The following is a 23,877-nucleotide window of genomic DNA, read 5'->3' on the forward strand; positions in this document are numbered from 1 at the left end:
ATGAGGTTCGAATTATTGTTAAAGAGCTATTTTGTGTTTAATGTTTTTCAGTGATAATTACGTAAATTGGGATGACCAGACATATACAAAATAAAAGGGATGTACAATATTTCAATCATTCAATTGTCATGCTGTTTATCATTTTTACTGCTCATTCTTAGATCAGTTTAATATCATAACTCATTTTAATTTGGGAAGGAGGGACACCTGGTGGTAATACAGTCAGAAGAGTGGCCAAACTAGAAGAACTATGGAGGAGGAGGAGGAGTAGTCTGCGGGAGTTATATCTGATTTTCTTAGGGAATTTGTTATCACTAACCTTGAAAGCACAATGCGTCTTAACATGGAGCTCAAATGGGTGATACTTTTGGGTAAGTTAATCGTTTTACTCCTTGTGTGTGTGGTGAATTTGTTGGATAAGTGGTCAACCGCTGGGAATAAATATGCCAGAGACTGTAAGAAAATATAAATAAATAAGATTATTTAAATTCGACGATTTCTGTTGTTGCACGTCTGAAAACGAAGCACACGCATTATGTAAATGGATGATAACAATGAGGAAATAGTTGTGAAATAGTGTGGTTTACCACCCGACCCACACAAATCCTCGACGTGTTCGCACACCTTACTGATTTACCATGTTTGTCAAAGATTTCCCTTTATATCGAAATCTCTGCCAACTTTCACTTTATAGAAATTCTACCTGGGCGTGGAAATGCTCCTCACAAGGCGTTAGATCCGTCGCCAGTAATATTATTAGAAACTAATTTAGACTCGTCTGCAATTAAACAGGAGTTTATTTATGCCCTAGGGGTTATCAGGTAAAATCCACTTAGATGCAAAATAGTCGCGTCTGCTCAGCTCAGGTATAAAAAAATACAAAATAGTTTTGTCAAAGCGCGTTAAACAACAACTTAACTACACTTTTACTGCAGTTTTACAAACGGTAAGATGTAAAAAAATATTCAGAGGACTTTAGCGATATCTTGCCAGTGATTTGAGTGAAATATTAAATAGTAAGAAGAACGCGCGCGAATGTCTGTGGAGAAATGTAGAGAGCACGTGTCGATCAAAAGCACTAGATAGTGAACGACTTATGTATAATTTTCCACAGCACGCTTCGTCGGATTTATATTTTGAGAGTATGGCAAGCCGGTTATCTTGAATTGTTTCCTGCTTTACTCGTCGTTATTGCATTCTGACTAAGAATTAATTTAGAGAGCTCTACAATTAAATTATCACCAATAGGGAGCTGTATAATTAAATTATTACTAGAAACAATTATGATTTCAATTATGACAATTACATTTTGCAATTGAAAGAAAGTATTTAACCGCTACATTAATTTGCATCTTTATATTCTAAAAAATATTAAAGAGCAACTAGCAATTTTAGGTTATAAGAACGTTCCCATTAAGTTAAAAGCGTTTTCTGAATGTTCTAGGAACGTTGAAATGTCCAGTTTGTGGAACGTTGTATTAACGTTCTCATTAGGTTCTAAGAACGTTAAATAACGTTCTTATAAGGGTGTGGAGTATGATCAAATAAAATATTCCTGTTTTCTCCTTAAAAGTACTTGCTTTTGTTTATTGACATCTTATTCTTTCTTAAAAAAAGGTAAAACCCCTTTTATAATTGACTTTTATATTTATATTACATTTATATTTAATACATAATTAGTTTAGCCTAGATTTTTCTTCTGATTGTAAAAAATATATATATTAACGAAAATAGCATTTTGTGTGTCATTAAAGCCCCTTTCACACTGCGATTCCGGCAAATACACGGATAATGATTTGGTCCATTCTCACTGCCAGCGAAATACCGTAATATGTGCGCTTTCACACACAACCCGCAACGGTCCCGAGTCGAGTTGACACGTGACATCCGGATGTTGGGCGGGCATTTCCCCACTCTATATTGAAGACAGAAATGGGAAATTATTTATAATAAACATGCTGAAACAACAAAAATATATAAATTATGATAATGTTGCACAATTAAAATGAAAGATGATAACGCAGCCTCTCTTGTTATTAATTACGTCTAACAGAAGTTAAGTTTGTATTATTGTAATTGTTGCTAGTAATAACTGAATTATAGAGCTCTAATTGAATTCTTACTAGTAAAAATGCAATTACGACAAGTAATGCTGGAAACAATTTAAGCTAAAATGGCTTGCCATAGGAGAGTCTATTGGTGCGTTAAAGTCATGTCATAAAGATCGTATTTAGGAGTTGAATGCATTCATAAATACCGGTGGGAAGCTCAGGATTTTCTTTAAACCCTGATCTTTACGAGTTGGGGCATGTTGAGAAACATAGCGAGTAGTAGTGTACCTATACTAAGTTTCAGAATAGGTGATTTATGGCCTAATTTATGGGGGATATTGATGACTGCCAGTCACCCTGATTGACAGGTCAGAGGCTGTCAAGAGTGTATTTGATGGCTATATTTATAACTTAGACTCTTAGAATGACAGCCCAGGATTGTCAGTCAGGAGTGGGTCAGATTTTGTGTCTTTAGGGAGTGGGTCTTTGTAGTTAGATAATGGAGGGATGTATCTCGCCCCCTCCAGAGTTGTATGGCCATTCTGTTGTTGAAAAGGTTTGTCATTTGGTTGTTGAACACATGATATCATACTGTTGCTCTCTGTTACAATGGCTGGTCCAAAAACTCCTAAAGCTACAAGAAAAGTGATGTGTATCTCACCGACAAGAGGTTCTGTTGAAATGGCTGAAAAGCTGACTTTCGCGCCAAAGAAGAGACGAAGTGTTAGTTTGACAAAGATTCTTCATGAAGGTGTGGGGGTTGTGAAGCGTGATTTCTCAATGTCTGATGGTCGTGTAGGAGGACGCTACGTGTTTGACAAGCAGGGATACCCTATACGCCACGCTAGCTATATCCCTCAAAATGACATGCCTTGGCATGATCTATATGGAACAACTGCGTTTGCATTGCCAGCATATTAGTACCTGAACTATAGGTTAATGCTAGTGCTTAAGACAAAGAATCCAAAATATCCATCAAGCCAAAGAGTCCTCATTACCGACACAGACAATTTATCTTCTCAACAATGTTGAAAACTTCCTAGAACATCTGAATCTGTGTTTCCAGATACAATGATAGGATGTTAAAAGACCAAAAACAGAAACATGTATTTAACTCACAAGAGTTGGGTTAAGAGAGCATCCTAAGTGTGTTAATGGTTTTACGACAGTTGCTTTGTCTAGATGTTTAAAGAAGTTTAAAGACATTTTATCAAAAAAAAAAAACCTTTCTGATTCTCTGTTTTATGACTACTGAAGCATTCTAGGCCCCCGACCCCCTTTGGTACTTAAATAAGGTTTAACATTAAATGGCGACTCCCAATGACGTTGTAATGGATTGAGTTTCCTGCTTCTGTTTTTGTGCTACTCTACCTAATCCGTGTTCCTTATGTGTACATTTGTTTTTGTTTAACTGTGATTGGATCTAATTTCCCACAGCTCTAAAAGTATAATACAGACGTAATATTAGTTTATTCATATTGTAGAAAATAGTTTTTATATTTTAAAGAGAAAAAAATCTTTAAACATGGTTATCGGTGTGTAAAATGCAATACATGCGTTTTAATTTTACTTGAGACAATGTAATATAACGACGTCGATAAAAAATCTTAATATTTTTCTTTGGGGAAAATTATCTGCACAAAAAGAAAATCCATCCTAGGTACTTTCTAAATGCGTGTTATGATTTCGAGCAGTCCACCATGTGCATATTTGTTTGTTTTTGACCTTGTAATATTTCATCAAAATATCATAACTGTATTGAGCTCAAATTATAAACTTCTCTTTGGTGACATATATAGGATTTTTACTTCTGTTGTATCGTAACTGTTTTTGGTTTTTTTTGTCTGCTAACATCCTTCTGTCCAATCTGAAACCACATTTTCAAAAACTCTTAACACAATCTGCACAACTTACGTCTGTTGTGACCACACCTTTAACACAATTCATGCGGTTTACACACAATATGCAGTCAGTTAATATTCTCTAACAAAATGAAGACAAATTAATGTGCAGTAAATCTATATAATGTTCTGTGACCCAGAGAATCAGAAAGGTTTTTTTTTTGTTGATAAAATGTCTTTAAACTTCTTTAAATATCTAGACAAAGCAACTGTGGTAAAACCATTAACACACTTAGGATGCTCTCTTAACCCAACTCTTGTGAGTTAAATAAATAAGATAAGTAAATAAAATAAATAAAATAAGGTCACGGTTACGCTCACCACACACCAGCTGATTGGTGGAGAGGAGACAGAGTGATTAAGCCAATCAGGAAATGGGGATTATTAGGAGGCCATGATGGACAGGGGCCAATGGGCAAATTTGGGATCTGGGAATCTGGGATTTTTAATGACCACAGAGAGTCAGGACCTCGGTTTAACGTCTCATCCGAAAGACGGTGCTCTTTGTCAGTATAGTGTCCCCATCACTATACTGGGGTGTTAGGACCCACACAGACCACAGGGTGAGCGCCCCCTGCTGGCCTCACTAACACCATCACTATACTGGGGCGTTAGGACCCACACAGACCACAGGGTGAGCGCCCCCTGCTGGCCTCACTAACACCATCACTATACTGGGGTGTTAGGACCCACACAGACCACAGGGTGAGCGCCCCCTGCTGGCCTCACTAACACCATCACTATACTGGGGTGTTAGGACCCACACAGACCACAGGGTGAGCACCCCCTGCTGGCCTCACTAACACACTAACACCTCTACCAGCAGCTCCTGGTTTTCCCAGTTGGTCTCCCATCCAGGTACTGACCAGGCTCAGCCCTGCTTAGCTTCAGTGGGAAACCAGTCTTGGGCTACAGGGTGATATGGCTGCTGGCAGAATCAGAAAGAGCTTTATTGCCAAGTGTGCTTTCACACACAAGGAATTTTTTTTTTTGGTGTTGAAGCTTCCAGTGCACATAAGCAATACAATACAACACGGTAATAAAACATTCTAAGAATAAAAATATGAAGGAAAATATGAACAGTATAAGGTCACGGTTACATTTAGTCAGAAGACATAGATTATGAGCATTTACAGTATTTGGGTGGTAAGAATAAATATGAATAATAAATAATATAAGTAATCAGGAGTAATGCACTAAAAAGTGGGAATAATTGCACTTACAGGCATTTGCCTTGGGGGGGGGGGGGGGGGGGGGAATAACTGTTCAAGAGGGAAATGGCCTGTGGGAAGAAACTGTTCCTATGCCTAGATGTTCTAGTGGCCAGTGATCGGAGTCGCCGTCCTGACGGTAACAGTTCAAACAAGAGGTGTCCGGGGTGAGTGGAGTCTGTGATGATTTTACCCACTCTCTTCCTCACTCTGGAAGAGTACAGGTCCTGGAGGGTTGGCAGGTGGGCACCAATAATCCTCTCTGCAGTCCGGATGGTACGTTGCAGTCTCCTGATGTCTGATTTGGTAGCTGAACCAAACCAGACAGTGATGGAGGTGCATATAACCGACTCAATGACAGCTGAGTAGAACTGAATCAGCAGGTCCTGTGGCAGGTTGAACTTCCTCAGCTGACGAAGGAAGTACAGTCTCTGCTGAGCCTTTTTCACATTGGAGTCAATGTGATTGTCCCACTTCAGGTCCTGAGAGATGGTAGTTCCCAGGAACCTGAATGACTCCACTGCGTCCACAGTGCTGTTCATGATGGTGAGTGGGGGGAGTGCTGGGCTGTTCCTCCTGAAGTCCACTATCATCTCCACCGTTTTGAGCGCATTCAGCTCAAGGTTGTTATAACTGCACCAGACAGCCAGCTGTTCAACCTCCAGTCTGTAAGCAGACTCGTCACCGTTCTGGATAAGGCCGATGACAGTGGTGTCATCTGCAAATTTCAGAAGCTTGACAGAGGAGTCTTTAGAAGTGCAGTCATTGGTGTACAGGGAGAAGAGCAGTGGGGAGAGAACGCACCCCTGGGGGGCACCAGTGCTGATTGTAAGAGTGCTGGATGTGAGTTTACCCAGTCTCACTCGCTGCTGCCGGTCTGTCAGGAAGCTAGAGATCCATTGACAGATTGAGGATGGTATGGAGAGCTGGGTCAGTTTGGCTGTGAGGAGATCAGGCATGATGGTATTAAAGGCCGAACTGAAGTCCACAAATAGGATCCTTGCATAGGTCCCAGGTCTGTCGAGATGTTGCAGGATATAATGCAGTCCAATGTTGACTGCATCATCCACAGACCTGTTTGCTCTGTAGGCAAATTGAAGAGGATCCAGCAAGGGTCCAGTGATGTCCTTTAGGTGGGCCAATACCAGTCTTTCAAATGACTTCATGACAACAGGTGTGAGAGCAACTGGTCTGTAGTCATTTAGTCCAGTGATTTTGGGTTTTTTTGGGGACGGATAGTGGAGCGTTTGAAGCAGCTGGGAACTTCACACTGCTCCAATGATCTGTTGAAGATCTGCGTGAAGACTGGGGCCAGTTGGTCAGCGCAGGCTTTCAAACAAGCAGATGAGATGCCGTCTGGGCCTGAAGCTTTCTTGGTCTTCTGTTTTTTGAAGACTCGGCTCACGTCCTCCACACAGACCTTTAGCAGGAGGTGATGGTGATGGTGTGAAGTGCAGATCAGGGTGGGTGTGAGGTGTGAGACTGGGCTATTCAAACCTGCAGTAGAATGCATTCAGATCGTCAGCCAGTTGTGGATTCTCTACAGCTCGGGGGGATGGTGACTTGTAGTTGGTATTTTTCCTCAGGCCTTTCCAAACTGATGCAGGGTCGTTGGCTGAAAACTGGTTTTTCAGCTTTTCAGAGTAGCTTGTTTTAGCAAATCTGATCTCCTTTGTCAGTCTGTTCCTGGCTTGGTTATACAAGATATTATCCCCACTTCGGTAAGCTCTTTGGCATGACGAAGCTGTTTGAGTTTCCCAGTAAACCATGGTTTATCATTTGTGAATGATAAGAATGACTGGGTAGGAATGCATGTATCCTCACAGAAGCTGATGTATGATGTTACAGTATCTGTGAGCTCATCCAGATCGGTGGTAGCAGCTTCAAAAACAGTCCAATCAGTGCAATCGAAGCAGGCTTGTAAGACCTGCTCTGCTTCATTAGTCCATCTTTTTACAGTCCTTATTACAGGTTTAGCTGATTTCAGTTTCTGCCTGTAGGTCGGTATAAAATGAACCACACAGTGATCAGACAACCCCAAAGCTGCCCGTGGGACGCAGTGATATGCATCTTTTATTGTTGTATAATAGTGGTCCAGTATATTACTGTCTCTGGTGGGACATGTAACGTGCTGTCTGTATCAGCGCGTTACATGTATCTTTTCGTAACATGTATCATGTATGTAATGAATCTTTTCAACATTGTTGAGAAGATAAATTGTCTGTGTCGGTAATGAGGACTCTTTGGCTTGATGGATATTTTGGATTCTTTGTCTTAAGCACTAGCATTAACCTATAGTTCAGGTACTAATATGTTGGCAATGCAAACGCAGTTGTTCCATATAGATCATGCCCAGGCATGTCATTTTGATGGATATAGCTAGCGTGGCGTATATGGTATCCCTGCTTGTCAAACACGTAGCGTCCTCCTACACGACCATCAGACATTGAGAAATCACACTTCACAACCCCCACACCTTCATGAAGAATCTCTGTCAAACTAACACTTCGTCTCTTCTTTGGCGCGAAAGTCAGCTTTTCAGCCATTTCAACAGAACCTCTTGTTGGTGAGATACACATCACTTTTCTCGTAGCTTTAGGAGTTTTTGGACCAGCCATTGTAACAGAGAGCAACAGTATGATATCATGGGTTCAACAACATAGTCTCCAACCTTATTTAAATGACAAACCTTTTCAACAACAGAATGGTCATAAAACTCTGGAGGGGGTGAGATACATCCCTCCATTATCTAACTACAAAGACCCACTCCCTAAAGACACAAAATCTGACCCACTCCTGACTGACAATCCTGGGCTGTCATTCTAAGAGTCTAAGTTATAAATATAGCCATCAAATACACTCTTGACAGCCTCTGACCTGTCAATCAGGGTGACTGGCAGTCATCAATATCCCCCATAAATTAGGCCATAAATCACCTTATTCTGACACTTAGTATAGGTTACACTACTATAGCGGCTTGGAATACCGCAATACTTAAAGTTATAGCAGTTTTATTATCAGGTTTTTCTATTTACAGGCTACAGCTATAGAATATAACCATGATGTCGTAAACCCGACTTCCCACCTCGTAAATACGAACTTCCCCGCTAGGAGGACTTGAACGGATCATTATGTACACTAAGTACAAATTGGTAGAGGCTATTTACACTAATGCTGCCTTCACATGCTCTCGGAATTATTGCAGATACCAATTTCGTAGGTAAACATCGCTCAACACTGGTTGATTGATGATGGTTGATTGACACTGGTGGCAATAGTGTCGGGGTAAGGTGTGTGGTAGAAAGTTTTGACGCAAATCAGCCAGTTTGTTTCCACATTTTGCTGAACTCTCGCTGCTTCCTTTTTCATCACAGATTGAAAATATGTTTATTTTCAATTTCAATAACAGAAAATATTTGAAAAGTGGATATAAAGTGTCTGATGTGCATTTAATAATAAAATGTTTATTGATTAGGGAGTGGGTCTTGGAGGGATTTATTGTCCCAGTAAAGGGGAATCATTTTAATAATTTTAAAAATCAATATATATAAATATTTGAATAATCATTTACAGTATGCTATTGCATATCGTTTATTATTACACGGCTCTGAGAAATACTTGACTCTGATTGGTCAATCGCGCATTCCAGCGGTATGTTATTTCCAGATAACACCCGCTCATCCGGGTACTGCGAGTTATCTTGACCGGTTCTACTTCTGTGCTTAACGCTGGCGCCATCTTGTGGCTTAAACAGCCGTGGGTTACAATGGAAGACTTCAAGGCGGGTTTCCTTTATAACGTTTTAAATATGGATATTTTTCTGACACAAACGCATCGATTGGAATCAGAAGGCTCTATTAACCCATCGGAGTCGTGTGGAGCACGTTATTTGACGGACAGCTGCATTTAATGGACTTCAGAAACAGCTCCAACTACTGCTGGGATTAACGTTAGCCTGGACTTTTTAAATATAACTCTGATTGTATTTGTCTGACAGAAGAATGTCATAAACACCTATAATGACCTGAGGGTGAGTAAATCATAGGCTTGGTTTCATTTTTGGCTGAACTAACCCTTTCAGCATTCATTCTCAACATTTAGCAGCAATAGATAAAGGCTTAAAGCAGTCTGGAACTGTTTTTCTTCGCGGAAGCTTTGCGTAAGAGCTAATAAAATATTTAATCTCAAGACAATATTTAGTGTCTAATTTATTTGAGACTAGTAGGCGTGTAATAAGCGGGATAATGTCCACCCAGCCGGTTGTTATCTCAGAATAAACCCCTTCAGAGTGACGCTCCGCTTCGCCTCGGGGTCCTGATCACTCTGGAGGGGTTTATTCTGCGATAACAACCGGCTGGGTGGACATTATCCCTTACATGTACAACAACAAGTGCAAATATTATGCCACTATTCATAAGTGCATAACTACTATTTAGCCTATTACAATGAAATTGTTATTTTAAAAAAGCAATCTGTGCAAATAGCCACTGCCATTATAATCTCAATGCGCTTTAGCTGCACATACACATTTAATCGTTATGTAGCTATCATTGTGTGTGAGTTTTATTATATGAGTTATATTATTCTAGTTGTATTTTTTTTCTTTCTCTTCCCAGGTCTTCTTGTGCCGTCATGTAGTGGATGTGCCATTGGATATAAATTTGTTAAAGGCATATGTGTTGGTAATTATAAACTTGTGGTTTTAAATGAATAGTGCAGTTTTTATGTCTATATGGCAGTGCAATTTGTATAATTGTTGAGATCTAGTCTTCTAACGTTGTAATACCTTGTTTCCTTCTCTTTTGCAGATGAGAATGAGTGTCTGAGGCTTCCGAGTGTGTGTGGTAAAAACTCCACGTGTTTAAACACAGATGGAGGTTATAATTGCACCTGTAATGATGGGTTCGAAATAATCGGGGAATCACTTCTATGTTATGGTATGAGAGAGGATTGTGCGATTGAGGAGTCCACCTTATTCAAATAACTACATTTACGATTATTATTTTAGCAGTTTTACCCAAAGTGACCTGGAAAACTTTGTAAAAAGCAGTTCATTGTGTACTAATGGTATAATGCATGCCAAATGCCGTCTTTCCCTCCTGTCAGATATAAATGAGTGTGTCAGGAATAAATCTGCCTGCTCAGATCATATGGAGTGTGTGAATTCATATGGCTCGTACAGCTGCATTTGTCCAGTTGGTTACCTGCAGACGAGCGACGGGAAATGTGAAGGTGAGCTTTTTCATTCTGCATACTTTTTATGTTTCTGACCTGTTAGTTTAATTTGCTACCAGTTAGAGCTGTACAATTAGTAATATCAATAATTATAAATAATAAAAAATACTATAAAGTCTGTTGCATTAACTGATATGGAAAATGTTCCATTAAGAAGCAAACATATTTTAAAGGGATACTTCACTGCTTTTTCATATTAAACTCTGTTATTCCCTTAAAGCTACACTGTGTAACTTTTTTAGTTTATTCTTAGCTAAAAACACTCAGTTCTTTCAAATATATGTGCTCATTAATGTATATTTACTTCTTTCAAGTAATAAAGTATTCTCGTAAGTTTATAATATGCCATTGAAAATACATACGGGTGAGGGGTTCGAATGCCGGTCGCCATGTTGCCCCTCCATCTTGAAAGTACAGTAGCCAAAGAGGGACATACCCGTAAATTCAAGCTTCGCCTTTCGCTTTTTAACACTCGATGGCACCGTGTCGTATGTGAAGAGGGGGATTTCCATGATAATCTTGGACTAAATCGGCCACCGTAGGGAGTTAAAACAAAATCAGAATTGAGAGGAACAGAAACTATTATTCACTATATGTCTTTTTCTTCTTTTGATTGAGCATCATTAACAATCAATTAAAATTAATTTAGGGTTTCATAAAAATAATAAATTAATCTACAGGACTATCAGTAACAAGCCCCTGTGAACATCCCTAGGACTACTCACTAATGTTGGTACATAAACACCAGAGCATTGCTTTCATCTTAATGGTGTGTGTGTGTGTGTGTGTGTGTGTGTGTGTGTGTGTGTGTGTGTGTGTGTGTGTGTGTGTGTGTGTGCGTGTGCGTGTTTTGCTGCAGATATGGATGAGTGTTTGTCCTCAGTGTGTGGAGTTCACAGCAGTTGCACTAACACACCTGGCAGTTTCTTCTGCTCCTGTGCTCCAGGGTTTCATAAACGTGAGAACAGCACCAGTGGCCTTTGTGAAGGTGAGAGCCTATATCCGGAGGTTAATAACAACAGTAATCCCAACTAGCGATGCTCTGATCGGAATCACATTCTTTGACTTGATCGGTTGTCGCAAAATTTGGCTGATCACAAACCGATCACAATTTAATGACGTAAAACCGTAAAAAGTAAGCACACACACAACGTAACTTGATGCGTAGATCTTGAGAAAATCCTTGCAGAGTGACATTGACATGCTTTGCTAAAGATATAGGACTTCTGGATCTGATCGTGTTGCAATCATGACACAGTGTTTTCCAATGTCTTTTGAAAGATTAACCAATGGAAACTGGATCTTCAGTATAGGTGTGCAGCACAACCACCAGAGTTAAATTTACTCTGCTCAGAGCACATTTGGTCCCACTCTACAGAGTGTTAACGTGGCTTTGAATCAGTGATAAAGTCAATGAGATAATTAATTGATGATTGGGCATTTGTGATGAACACCTGCTGTCATCAAGCAGAATCACTGATCATGTCTGATCAGTTGCAAGAAATTATTGTTAGTAATGTAATCTATTAATAACAAATAGCCCCTTTGGCCGGTGATGAGATTTGTGTATTATTCTACTTTATGATGCTAAAAGATATATCACCTGGTCATCTTTGTTTCTGGCTTTCTTTGCAACACATTGTGTTTTAAGAAACTGTTAGAAAGACCACAAAACCATAAAAAGCCAAGAGTCAAACTGCTCAACTAAAGGTAACAATGATCACCATAATGGCGAGCAAACATTTGCAATAACACATCTAAACCTTTATTAATTCTCAATAAGAGCTTCTGTAGTCGTCTGACAGAAATAAAGTCAGTCTGGTTAGTAATGTGTGAAGCTGGTAATGCTGTTTGTGGAGTTGTTTAATCCTCTGATGAGATCTTCAGAGATTTAATGTATTCTCTTTATCTTCATTTGATTTCATCTAAAGCTGTGGCTGAAGTCAGTTCTCTGTCCTTCAGTGATTATGCTTGTTAACAGCAGGTGTTTATCAATAATGCTCAATCATCATTTATTCTCTTAATTATCTCATTAACTTTAACTCTGGGGATTTTTCTGTGTGGGGATGATGTGTTGTGTGTTTTACAATGCTATACACTAGGAGCCAGATCTGAAACAGTGCTGGAAGGTCATCACTCATCAACCAGGATCTTATTACTTAATACTTTTTCTATGCAATTATAAATATATGTGTGCTTTATTGTGGTGTTTAGTTCTTATGTTCATTAAATCGGTTGTTTTTAGAGGTTTCTGGACTTTTGATGAAAAGGCTACCTTGGTTCCAGTTGCAATAACTTTTGGTGTCTTTTTTTATTTTTTTAAGATGTCGTCACAAAATATGGCCACACATGATTTTATGACGTATTTTCTTATAGTCGTCATGTTTTCTCAGCAGTGTTGTCCCATAAGGAACCAGCTTTTCTATTAAATGAAACCATGTACGTGTTTTTGTTATGTAAAGTTATTTTAAGTATGCCATTTAGATGTGAAACTGTTAAAAAGGCCTTCAGTGTGTAATTGGTTAACAGTGACAGTTAGCAGAGAGCTTTGCAGACACTTTGTAAGAATTTTCATGACACTAAATGAGAAAAAGTCACATTTTCAAGAAAAGCATCATAGGTTAACTAGTGTTAATGTTTGTGAGTGTCAGCTATTGGTTTATTTTGATATTTCCTGTTGTTGTGCTCAGAAATGGGCTGTGATCAGTTTAAACCCGAGCCTGATGCAGAACACACACCGGAGAAGGTAGAATGTGAACTTCTGTTTATGATGACATATATCATTATAATTATTAAATATTATTATAATTATTAGATGACAAGCCAACATGCCTATACAGGGAGTGCAGAATTATTAGGCAAGTTGTATTTTTGAGGATTAATTGTATTATTGAACAACAACCATGTTTTCAATGAACACAAAAAACTCATTAATATCAAAGCTGAATATTTTTGGAAGTTTTAGTTTTTAGTTTTTAGTTTTAGCTATTTTAGGGGGATATCTGTGTGTGCAGGTGACTATTACTGTGCATAATTATTAGGCAACTTAACAAAAAACAAATTTATACCCATTGCAATTATTTATTTTTACCAGTGAAACCAATATAACATCTCAACATTCACAAATATACATTTCTGACATTCAAAAACCAAACAAAAACAAATCAGTGACCAATATAGCCACCTTTCTGTCAGTGTTTTGATCTGTTCACCATCAACATTGCGTGCAGCAGCAACCACAGCCTCCCAGACACTGTTCAGAGAGGTGGACTGTTTTCCCTCCTTGTAAATCGCACATTTGATGATGGACCACAGGTTCTCAATGGGGTTCAGATCAGGTGAACAAGGAGGCCATATCATTAGATTTTCTTCTTTTATACCCTTTCTTGCCAGCCACGCTGTGGAGTACTTGGACGCGTGTGATGGAGCATTGTCCTGTATGAAAATCATGTTTTTTTTGAAGGATGCAGACTTCTTCCTGTACCACTGCTTGAAGAAGGTGTCTTCCAGAAACTGGCAGTAGGACTGGGAGTTGAGCTTGACTCCACAACTGACTCCTCAACCCGAAAAGGCCCCACAAGCTCATCTTTGATGATACCAGCCCAAACCAGTACTCCACCTCCACCTTGCTGGCGTCTGAGTCGGACTGGAGCTCTCTGCCCTTTACCAATCCAGCCACGGGCCCATCCATCTGGCCCATCAAGACTCACTCTCATTTCATCAGTCCATAAAACCTTAGAAAAATCAGTCTTGAGATGTTTCTTGGCCCAGTCTTGACGTTTCAGCTTGTGTGTCTTGTTCAGTGGTGGTCGACTTTCTGCCTTTCTTACCTTGGCCATGTCTCTGAGTATTGCACACCTTGTGCTTTTGGGCACTCCAGTGATGTTGCAGCTCTGAAATATGGCCAAACTGGTGGCAAGTGGCATCTTGGCAGCTGCACGCTTGACTTTTCTCAGTTCACGGGCAGTTATTTTGCGCCTTGGTTTTTCCACACGCTTCTTGCGACCCTGTTGACTATTTTGAATGAAACGCTTGATTGTTCGATGATCACGCTTCAGAAGCTTGGCTATTTTAAGACTGCTGCATCCCTCTGCAATATATCTCACTATTTTTGACTTTTCTGAGCCTGTCAAGTCCTTCTTTTGACCCATTTTGCCAAAGGAAAGGAAGTTAAGCCTAATAATTATGCACACCTGATTTAGGGTGTTGATGTCATTAGACCACTCCCCTTCTCATTACAGAGATGCACATCACCTAATATGCTTAATTGGTAGTAGGCTTTCCAGCCTATACAGCTTGGAGTAAGACAACATGTATAACGAGGATGATGGGGTCAAAATACTCATTTGCCTAATAATTCTGCATTCCCTGTATGTATATTTGCTGAAATGTTCACATTAAAGTTCTTGGAATATTACCAAAACAAAATGTCATACTTTTTTTGTTGAGTACAAATAAGGCTAGGAGAATGATGTATTATCAAAATAGTTTAAATGCTTTTCTAATGACAATAATTAATGGATAATTTGAAGGGTTTTGAAACGCTGCAAGTCACTGTTCCCACAACGACTAATAGACTGTGATTTCTGTGTCTTCTTTCAGTTGAAGCATTTGATGTCTCTGTTGAAGAACAGCTGTGAGTCTCTGAGTAATAATACACAGGGAGAACATTTCACCGGCGAGAAGTTACTGGAGGTCAAACACACACTGCATGATTTATTCTCATATGATTTATTATTTGTGTCCCTGTACTTGCACAGTGACTGAATGAATCATTTCACAGAACTTGTGTAATTCCACCAATGATCTGCTGTCGGATGGAAACGTTGCTGATGGCGAGATGTTGAGTCAGTTTCTGGACACGGTGGAGAAAGGCATGCGTCTGATCGGACATCAGCTTAAAGAGCCCGTGACCCGAATGGAGACACACAACACCTGTGAGACACAAACATCATCTCACTGTGGTATTGGAAATACTGATGAAGTGAAAGTGATACTGAAAGCATTTGTTCTGTATGATCATGTGAATCGCAGACGCTGAGATTGCAGTCACACGGAATCAGACTCCGCCCAGTGGGCGTGTCTCTCTGAGCACAGACTCCGCCTTCTTCAACACCAGCTGGGAAACAGTAATAGGGAAATCATATCCAGGTACAAATACACATATGCACATATACACCAATCAGGCACAACATTTTGACCACCTTCCTATAATTGTGTTGGTCCCCCTTTTGCTGACCCGTCGAGGCATGGACTCTACTAGACCCCTGAAGGTGTGCTGTGGCTCGCCTTCTTCCCATAGTGCATCCTGGGGCCATGTGTTCCCCAGGTAAGCCACACACACACACCCGGCCATCCACGTGATGTAAAAGAACACGTGATTCCTCAGACCAGGCCACCTTCTTCCATTGCTCCGTGGTCCAGTTCTGATGCTCACGTGCCACTGTTGGTGCTTTCGGCGGTCAGAGGTCACCCTGACTGGTCAGCGGCTATGCCGCCCCATACGCAACAAACTGAGATGCTCTGTGTATTCTGACAGCTTTCTATCAGAACCAGCATTAACTTCTGGAGCAGTTTGAGCTCCAGTAGCTCGTCTGTTTGATCGGACCCCACGGGCCAGCCTTCGCTCCCCACGGTCATCAATGAGCCTTGGCCGCCCATGACCCTGTGGCCGGTTCTCCACTGGTCCTTCCTTGGAGCACTTTTGATAGATACTGACCACTGCAGACCGGGAACAGCCCACAAGAGCTGCAGTTTTGGAGATGCTCTGACACAGTCGTCTAGCCGTCACAATTTGTTAATTTGACCCTTGTCAAACTCGCTAAAATCCTTACACTTGCCTATTTTTCCTGCTTCTAAGACCAACTTTGAGGACAAAATGTTCCCTTGCTTCCTAATATATCCCACCCACTAACAGGAGCCGTGATGGAGATCATCTGTGTTATTCACTTCTACCTGTCATAATGTTACGCCTGATCGGTGTATGTACTGATGAAAGCATCAGCGCATTCATGACCAGATGTAAATGTCGTTGTCCTTTAGGTTTTGCGTTTTTGGCGCTGGTTAGTTTTAAAAATCTGAACTCATCCAGCGATCTGTTGCACAAGATGAGCCGAACATCTCAGGAGCAGGAGAGCGGAGAGAGATCAGACTTAAACAAGAGAAACGCCACTTATCAGCTCAACTCGAAGGTGGTGACGGCCGTCGTCAGTAATCCAGAAACCAAACAGCTGTCTGAGCCGGTGACGCTCATCTTTACACACGAGCAGGTGACAACGCTGAACAAATCACTAACTTAAGTGTTCCTCATTTCCTAAACTCTTCTTCTCACTTCTTCAGGAGAGGGCGGAGTCTAAGGGTGTGGCCTACACCTGTGTGTACTGGAGTGAGGCTGAGGGGGCGTGGTCTGGGCGTGGCTGTAAGAGGGTGGGGTCTAACAGCACTCATACAGTCTGTTCCTGCTCTCACCTCAGTAGCTTCGCTGTGCTCATGGCCCTTTATCCCATAAAGGTACATCTGTGAAGCAGAAAATCAGAGATTTCACATATCTAATAGAGATTTTAGATGAAATGATGATGACTTTTTCCTCTTCCTCTCCTCCAGGACTCGTTTGAGCTGGTGTTGATCACGCGTGTGGGTTTAGTTCTGTCTTTGGTCTGTTTATTCCTCTGTATCCTGACGTTCCGGTTCTGCCGCTCAATCCAAGGAACCCGAAACAGCATTCATCTTCATCTGAGCGTTTGCCTCTTCATCGCAGACCTCGTCTTCCTCTGCGGGATCTCCAGCCCTCATGACAGGGTGTGTGTCTTATATCTTCAGTATATGGGAGCGTTGACGTCTAAAAGGTCGAGAATCACAAGCAATTACGTGTGTCTTCTCTGGGTTTGTCTCAGGTAGCGTGTGGGATCGTGGCCGGGCTGCTTCACCTCTTCTTCTTGTCTGCGTTCTGCTGGATGTTGCTGGAGGGCGTTCAGCTCTACCAGATGGTGGTGCTGGTGTTTCACACCACATTAAAACATCTCTACATGTATGCGGTGGGATACGGAGTCCCTCTCCTCATCGTCATCATCTCTGCCATCTCTTATCCGCAGGGATACGGCACCGAGAGCCAGTGAGTTTCTGAGTACACTGTAGCAATGTGTGCAGCATTTTTATTTTAGTTAGTTAGGGCCCGAGCACCGATGGTGTGAGGATCCTATTGGATTTGCTCAGCCTATTATTCCTCTTCTCCCAAAATAAGAGTATTTTTGAGGGCCTAAACATGCTCGAAAACTTTGCACATGCATCAGAAGTCGTGAAAATGTATGTCTGATATGGGTTTCAGGATAAGGCGTGGCAAAATGGCTCGATAGCGCCACCTACAAAATTTAAATTAAGCGCTGTTCTAGCTATGTTGCATGTATGAGTATGACATTCGGTAGACACATGTTACAGCCTACCCTGGGTGCAAAATCTGAATCCCAACAGGAAGTGAGATATTTAAAATTTTCTCTGCAAAAATCTTACAGACGTTGCACTTTAATGAACTCCTAGAGATTTAATCAGATCATCATATTTGGTCAGTCTAATGTTAAAGGTGCACTATGTTAGCCTGACAAGCCAGACCCACATCAAGATGTTTGGTCTGGAAACTCTCCATTGACGGCTCAATCTGAGGGGCGGATAAACGGCTGTCTGTCAAACTCCCTCTGCACGCGATAGGATAGCGCTACACCAACCAGAGCAATGAAGGTGAAGCAGAGCTCGCTGACAGATTAAACATTCGCCGTATCCGGTCGGCTAAACTCTGAACACATCTTCCCTTTTTAAGAATGACTTCAGTGCCGTTCTTTGTTCTTTTCTCAGAGAAAAGCTTAACTCAAGTCTTCCAGAGTCACGGTCAAAGCTGATTCGACAGACCGCCATTCGCCAGTTTCTGTGTTTACTAGAAGCACGCAAACGCAACTCGGCCGTTGTCATTATGGCCCCGCCCACCGAGTCTATACACGATGTGATTGGCCCGGCAAGAATTTGCCGTTTACAGCTCAGAAGGGAATTGAGAGTTGCTGGACGACACTCGCGGCAGATTAAATTTGCTGCCGCTAGGGTGCGTCTAGATTTCTAGGCTAACACTATGTAGTATTTTTGCAGTAAAATATCCAAAAACCACTAGGCCAGAGTTATATATTTTGTTCAGTTGAGTTCTTACAATATCCCAAATGTTTCCAACTATTTATAAATTGTGAGAAAATTGCTATTTTAACCAATGAACTGGGACAAGTCAGCATAGCGACAGCGGCCGTGCTCAGCTCCTCAACCCTCGCTCCTTCTCTGCTTCACACTACAGTAACGTTAATAACCGCATCCATGAACGTGATTTCTGCCCGAATATTATCCCGATTCTTTCCCACCGGCTGTGAGGTAATGACCAAAACCAAAACCAAAACTAAGAAGAACAGCCACCTTTGAATTGATCATTCATTGTCAGGCTTTAAAACACTCCTTGGGCAACTTGACGTTCAAACATCAACTCAGAAGCTGTAAATCCAGATGAATCATTCACAGAGTCTCCGATGACGCACAATAATGTCCCAGTCTTATTTTCCTATCATAGCCTGCACTGCGCTTATCAGAATTTACAAGATACACCCGCAGTCTGACTGTACTTCCTGTGGAAGAGCACAAAAGGCCAAGCTGGGCTATTACCATTCACTAAAACTAAAGCCATAAATAAATGATGATGGAAATAAATGTTAACTGAAATACAATGCAAACTTATTTCATACATTTTCATCAGTGACTACTAATATATATATAATTTAAAAGTTAAATACAAGGAATAAAAACTTTATATTTTTAATGAACTAAAAAAAAAACGACAAAAAAAATAATATATATATATATATATATATATATATATAAACTTAAAAAAACGTTTGAGTCTTGAAATCAAATCAAATATTTAAAATAAACATTTTATTTTCTAGTTGGTAAAAGCAAAATTTATTTTTATTTGGTTTAGCTTGAGGTACTAAAATGACACTGAAATAATGAAAACACAAAATGCCAAAAAATGTAAAATGTTAAATCTATAATAGTTTATCACATCACTGTGTTAACTTAAATAACACAGGATGAATGGAACAAGCTTGAATAGAGTCAAAGAACGAAAGAGAAAGAAAGGTGTGTGTGTGTGTGTGTGTGTGTGTGTGTGTGTGTGTGTGTGTGTGTGTGTGTGTGTGTGTGTGTGTGTGTGTGTGTGTGGCCTGGTAATCCCTACGCTATGGGGACAAAATGTCCCCACAAAGATGGCAATATCCGGAATCCTTGTCCTTGTGGGGACATTTTTTGGTCCCCATGAGGAAAACATCTTATAAATCACACAGAAGGAGTTGCTTTGAGAAAGTAAAAATGCAGAATGTTTCCTGTGATGGGTAGGTTTAGGGGCAGTGTGTGTGTGTGTGTGTGTGTGTGTGTGTGTGTGTGTGTGTGTGTGTGTGTGTGTGTGTGTGTGTGTGTTATGGGTAGGTTTACAGGCAGGGGCAGTGTAGGGGGATAGAAAATACGGTTTGTACTGTATAAAATCCATTAGGCCTATGGAAAGTCCCCATAAAACATGGAAACACTACGCGTGTGTGTGTGTGTGTGTGTGTGTGTGTGTGTGTGTGTGTGTGTGTGTGAGAGTGACCATGTGACTGATGATTTATCATCCTGTGTTTCAGCTGTTGGCTCTCTCTTGAGCGTTATTTTACCTTGAGTTTTTTCGTACCTGTCTGCATCATCGTCATCCTTAACAGTTTTGTCTTCATCATCACTGTGTGGAAACTGGCAACAAAGTTCTCCAGTCTCAATCCAGACCTCTCCAAACTCAAACAGATCAGGTGTGTGTCACAGTCATTCATATACCATTATAGAGTCATTTTGTAATTGTTTTCTATCAGTGTGTGTTTCTCCGTAGGAGTTTTACGGTGACCGCAGTGGCTCAGTTGTGTGTTCTCGGCGGGACGTGGGTCTTTGGCTTCTTCCTCTTCCAGGAGAACGGGACTGAAGTCATGTTGTATCTCTTCACCATCTTCAACAGCCTCCAGGGGGCGCTCATCTTCATCATGCACTGCCTGCTGTCCACACAGGTACCTACACACACCATGACCGCACAAAACACGATGATGAATTTACTTGGACACAATGAAGGTTTGGTAGAAGTGTTTTGTTTTGTCTCTGATAATGTGAAGGTATGAGCAATAATGTCAGAGTTATTAGATTTGCATTTGAATGACACTGTGAATGATCAGAATGATGTCTCTTCCTCTACTGTGTAAATCCCTCCACTAGAAATGTGGATAAATTACAATGTATACTGTTTTGAATTAGACTTGATGATTGCAGCTACCAAAGCACATGTTCTCAATAAAGAGTAACGCCTGCTCGAAAGAAACACACCTGATTGATTCCAAAAAAGTTGGGACACTGCACAAATTGTAATACCGAATTGACGGGTAGCAATAAGAGGCCGGAAAAGTTAAATGTACATATAAGGAACAGCTGGAGGACCAGTTTACAGATTATTAGGTCAATTAGCAACATGATTGGGTATAAAAAGAGCCTCTCAGAGTGGCAGTGTCTGTCAGAAGTCAAGATGGGCAGAGGATCACCAATTCCCCCAATGCTGTGAAAAATAGTGGAGCGTTATCAGAAAGGAGTTTCTCAGAGGAAAATTGCAAAGAGTTTAAAGTTATCATCATCTACAGTGCATAATATCATCCAAAGATTCAGAGAATCTGGAACAATCTCTGAGCGTAAGGGTCAAAACCAACCTGGATGCCCGTGATCTTTGGCCCCTAGATGGCACTGCATCACATACAGGAATGCTGTTCACCGACAATGTTTTCTGGAAGTATTCCCGAGCCCATGTTGTGATTTCTAGAAGAAGGATCCGGCACTAAAATGGCCAGCCTGCAGTCCAGATCTTTCACCATTAGAAAACATTTGGCGCATCATAAAGAGGAAGATGCGATAAAGAAGACCTAAGACAGTTGAGCAACTAGAAGCCTGTATTAGACAAGAATGGGACAACATTCCTATTCCTAAACTTGAGCAGCTCGTCTCCTCAGTCCCCAGACGTTTGCAGACTGATATAAAAAGAAGAGGGGATGACACACAGCGGGAAACATGGCCGTTTCACAATGTGTTGATACCATGATGTTTAAAATCAACTTATTTTTCCCTTAAAATTATAAATTTTCTCAATTTAAACATTTGATATGTCATCCATGTTGTATTCTGAATAAAATATTTAAATGTGAAACTTATTCATACAGTGAATGCGTACAGTGTCCCAACTTTTTTGAATCGGGTTTGTTTATCCAAGTTCTCCTGGTCTTAACTTCTGAGTTTCCAACAATTGTAAGAATGCAAATGTTATATTTAAATTAGCATTACCTGGTTCTTTATTTGAGTAAATATGATTACCACTGCGAACAAACTTACCAGATTTCGATAGTGTTGGTCAATTCCCTTTTTTACCTGTTTTTTCATTATTTCTTTATTTGTATTAAATATAGTATAATAGGTTTACAGAATCAAGAATTTGTTAAATCATAAATGTCTATTTCGTGGTTTTTGAAGCTAACAAAATCAAACTAATATTAATAGTGTTAACTAATATTTGTTTTAAGAAGTATATAATTTATGTAGTCTAGTTGCTAAGTCAACATTTCTCATTTTCATTTAGTTTAACTTCGTTTACTGAAAAAATAAAATAAAAAAATAAAAATCATATCATAATGTGTAGTTTCATATCGACGACTAGGATTTTACCTAAAACAAATGTTTATTAATTTATTAGTTATTCATTTATTGTTTAGTCAGTTATTTGTTTATCAAGTATTTTGGATGTTGTCGCCCCCTTCAGGTCAGGGCGGAATACTACCATCTGTTTGCCCGAATGTGCCGGCATAAGAAGAAAAGCAAATACATCATCAGCCAGTCCAACAGCAGTCAGGTACGTTAAGCCCAAAGTATTCTTCGGTTTTTATGCATTTTGTTACAAGATCTCGTCACACCCCTACAACACTGGCCTGAGCCGTTGTTTCATAGTAGAAAATGAAACGACAAAAAAAGACACCGCATTGACAAGCGCTTGTGTGAGGGGGTGTGAGAGAACCGCAACTTTACTTCTAAAGTATTCACAGACATTTTTACTGCTCATAACTTCTGAAGAAAAATAGTGCAGACTCTCGTCTAGACGAACACACACCTGCGTCCACTTACACTATCAAACGTAGTATACTTTGAAAGGCTGTGCATTCAACTGTACACATATGCTAGTGTACGTATAAAAACCAACGTTTTTTTTGCCGCTAAGTTAGTGTGTTTTAGTGTCTTAAAGCCATGTTTGTGGCGTCAGTATCTGCATTCTTTCTTGTTTTCTTGGCTTATCTTGCCATAACAAATGTGTCTTATAAACACACAGTAACAGCAGCCAGATATAAACTAATGTTGTAAAGTCAAGGGTCAAGAGCCCAACTAAAGCAAACACTGATCTCCATCATGGTGACTCACTCATGGTGGAATGAAATTATTTTCAATAACACAGAAATGACAGAAATAGTCAAACTGATTATGAAGAGGAACAACATATTACAGCAATAAAGAAATCAAGATGCATCTATTTAAAGTATATGTTGTGCTTTATTGAGTGTGTTTGAGTGTTTTAAAGCAGTGTTTGTGGCGTCAGCTTCTTCATTCTTCCTTTGCCTTTCACAGAAACCTCTGCGGAGCGACAACAGCACAGCAGAGTCACAGATATAAAGTCCTGGTGGATTTTTACAAACTCATGAACACAGGACACTTTCTACGACAGGCGAAGACTTTTCACAAAGCTTCAGTTCAACCTTTCCAGTCAGAAGATCTTAAAACTGCTTTCATTGGGCCGTTCAGTTAGAACATTTCACAGGGCCGTCAGCTGGTTATGGCCTTGTCAGGTCAATGCAAAGTAATACAATGTTATTGCAGGATTAACAGTTATATTAGTACATGTAACGTATAATTTGTGGTTGTTTAATAAAAAAGAAAAGCAAGTAAATGAAAGCGATCCGGTTGTTAAATTCCATGTGAGCTCAACGGAGTTGCCAATGTGTCTATTTTTGTGCTGTCAACGTGTTAATGCATGCGATTCATTTGAAGTCCTTAACACGTTTAATAAATGTAACACAAATTACATAAGTACGTGAAGCTGCGTCATTTTCGTCACACAGAAGTCTGGAGTTTATCACAATCACACAGAGCATCTACAGCACCGGTAACCCTGGCAGGAGGAAATGTCCAGTCTAACTCTTTAACCCGATTCTGCTTCTCTGTTTGTCATCAGGCCATTTAAAGCTGTTAAACTCTGGGAAAGTGTTCAGTGATCCAGTGATTTAATTCATTCAAGCAGTCAAAAACAGCGCTAATGTAAAGCAGGACAGGCTGATCACATCACAAATATCAGAGAGAATAGAG

General features: G+C 40.2%; 1 protein-coding gene across 1 annotated transcript; it reads left to right on the forward strand.

Moving 5' to 3' along the window:
• The first annotated feature begins 83 nt into the window (after positions 1 to 83).
• On the forward strand, positions 84 to 23,877 carry LOC137072672 (adhesion G protein-coupled receptor E5-like). The gene is made up of 17 exons (XM_067440583.1): positions 84 to 371; positions 9,780 to 9,845; positions 9,972 to 10,100; positions 10,270 to 10,395; positions 11,258 to 11,386; positions 13,089 to 13,144; positions 15,001 to 15,093; positions 15,182 to 15,335; positions 15,433 to 15,549; positions 16,441 to 16,667; positions 16,738 to 16,908; positions 17,002 to 17,196; positions 17,292 to 17,509; positions 20,100 to 20,258; positions 20,336 to 20,507; positions 22,289 to 22,378; positions 23,143 to 23,877. Exons 1-17 carry the CDS (start codon positions 332 to 334, stop codon positions 23,185 to 23,187), a joined length of 2,187 nt encoding a protein of 728 aa, XP_067296684.1. The 5' UTR covers positions 84 to 331; the 3' UTR covers positions 23,188 to 23,877.

This window comes from Pseudorasbora parva, chromosome 4 (assembly GCF_024679245.1).
Source record: "Pseudorasbora parva isolate DD20220531a chromosome 4, ASM2467924v1, whole genome shotgun sequence".
NCBI classification, from domain to species: Eukaryota; Metazoa; Chordata; class Actinopteri; order Cypriniformes; family Gobionidae; genus Pseudorasbora; species Pseudorasbora parva.

Excerpts from the sequence above, each read along its gene's own strand:
- LOC137072672 (XM_067440583.1), top strand. The coding sequence starts at position 332 with ATGCGTCTTAACATGGAGCTCAAATGGGTGATACTTTTGG. Across the intron at positions 10,101-10,269 it reads GGAATCACTTCTATGTTATG|ATATAAATGAGTGTGTCAGG; the intron begins GTATGAGAGAGG and ends CCCTCCTGTCAG. Across the intron at positions 15,336-15,432 it reads AATGGAGACACACAACACCT|ACGCTGAGATTGCAGTCACA; the intron begins GTGAGACACAAA and ends TGTGAATCGCAG.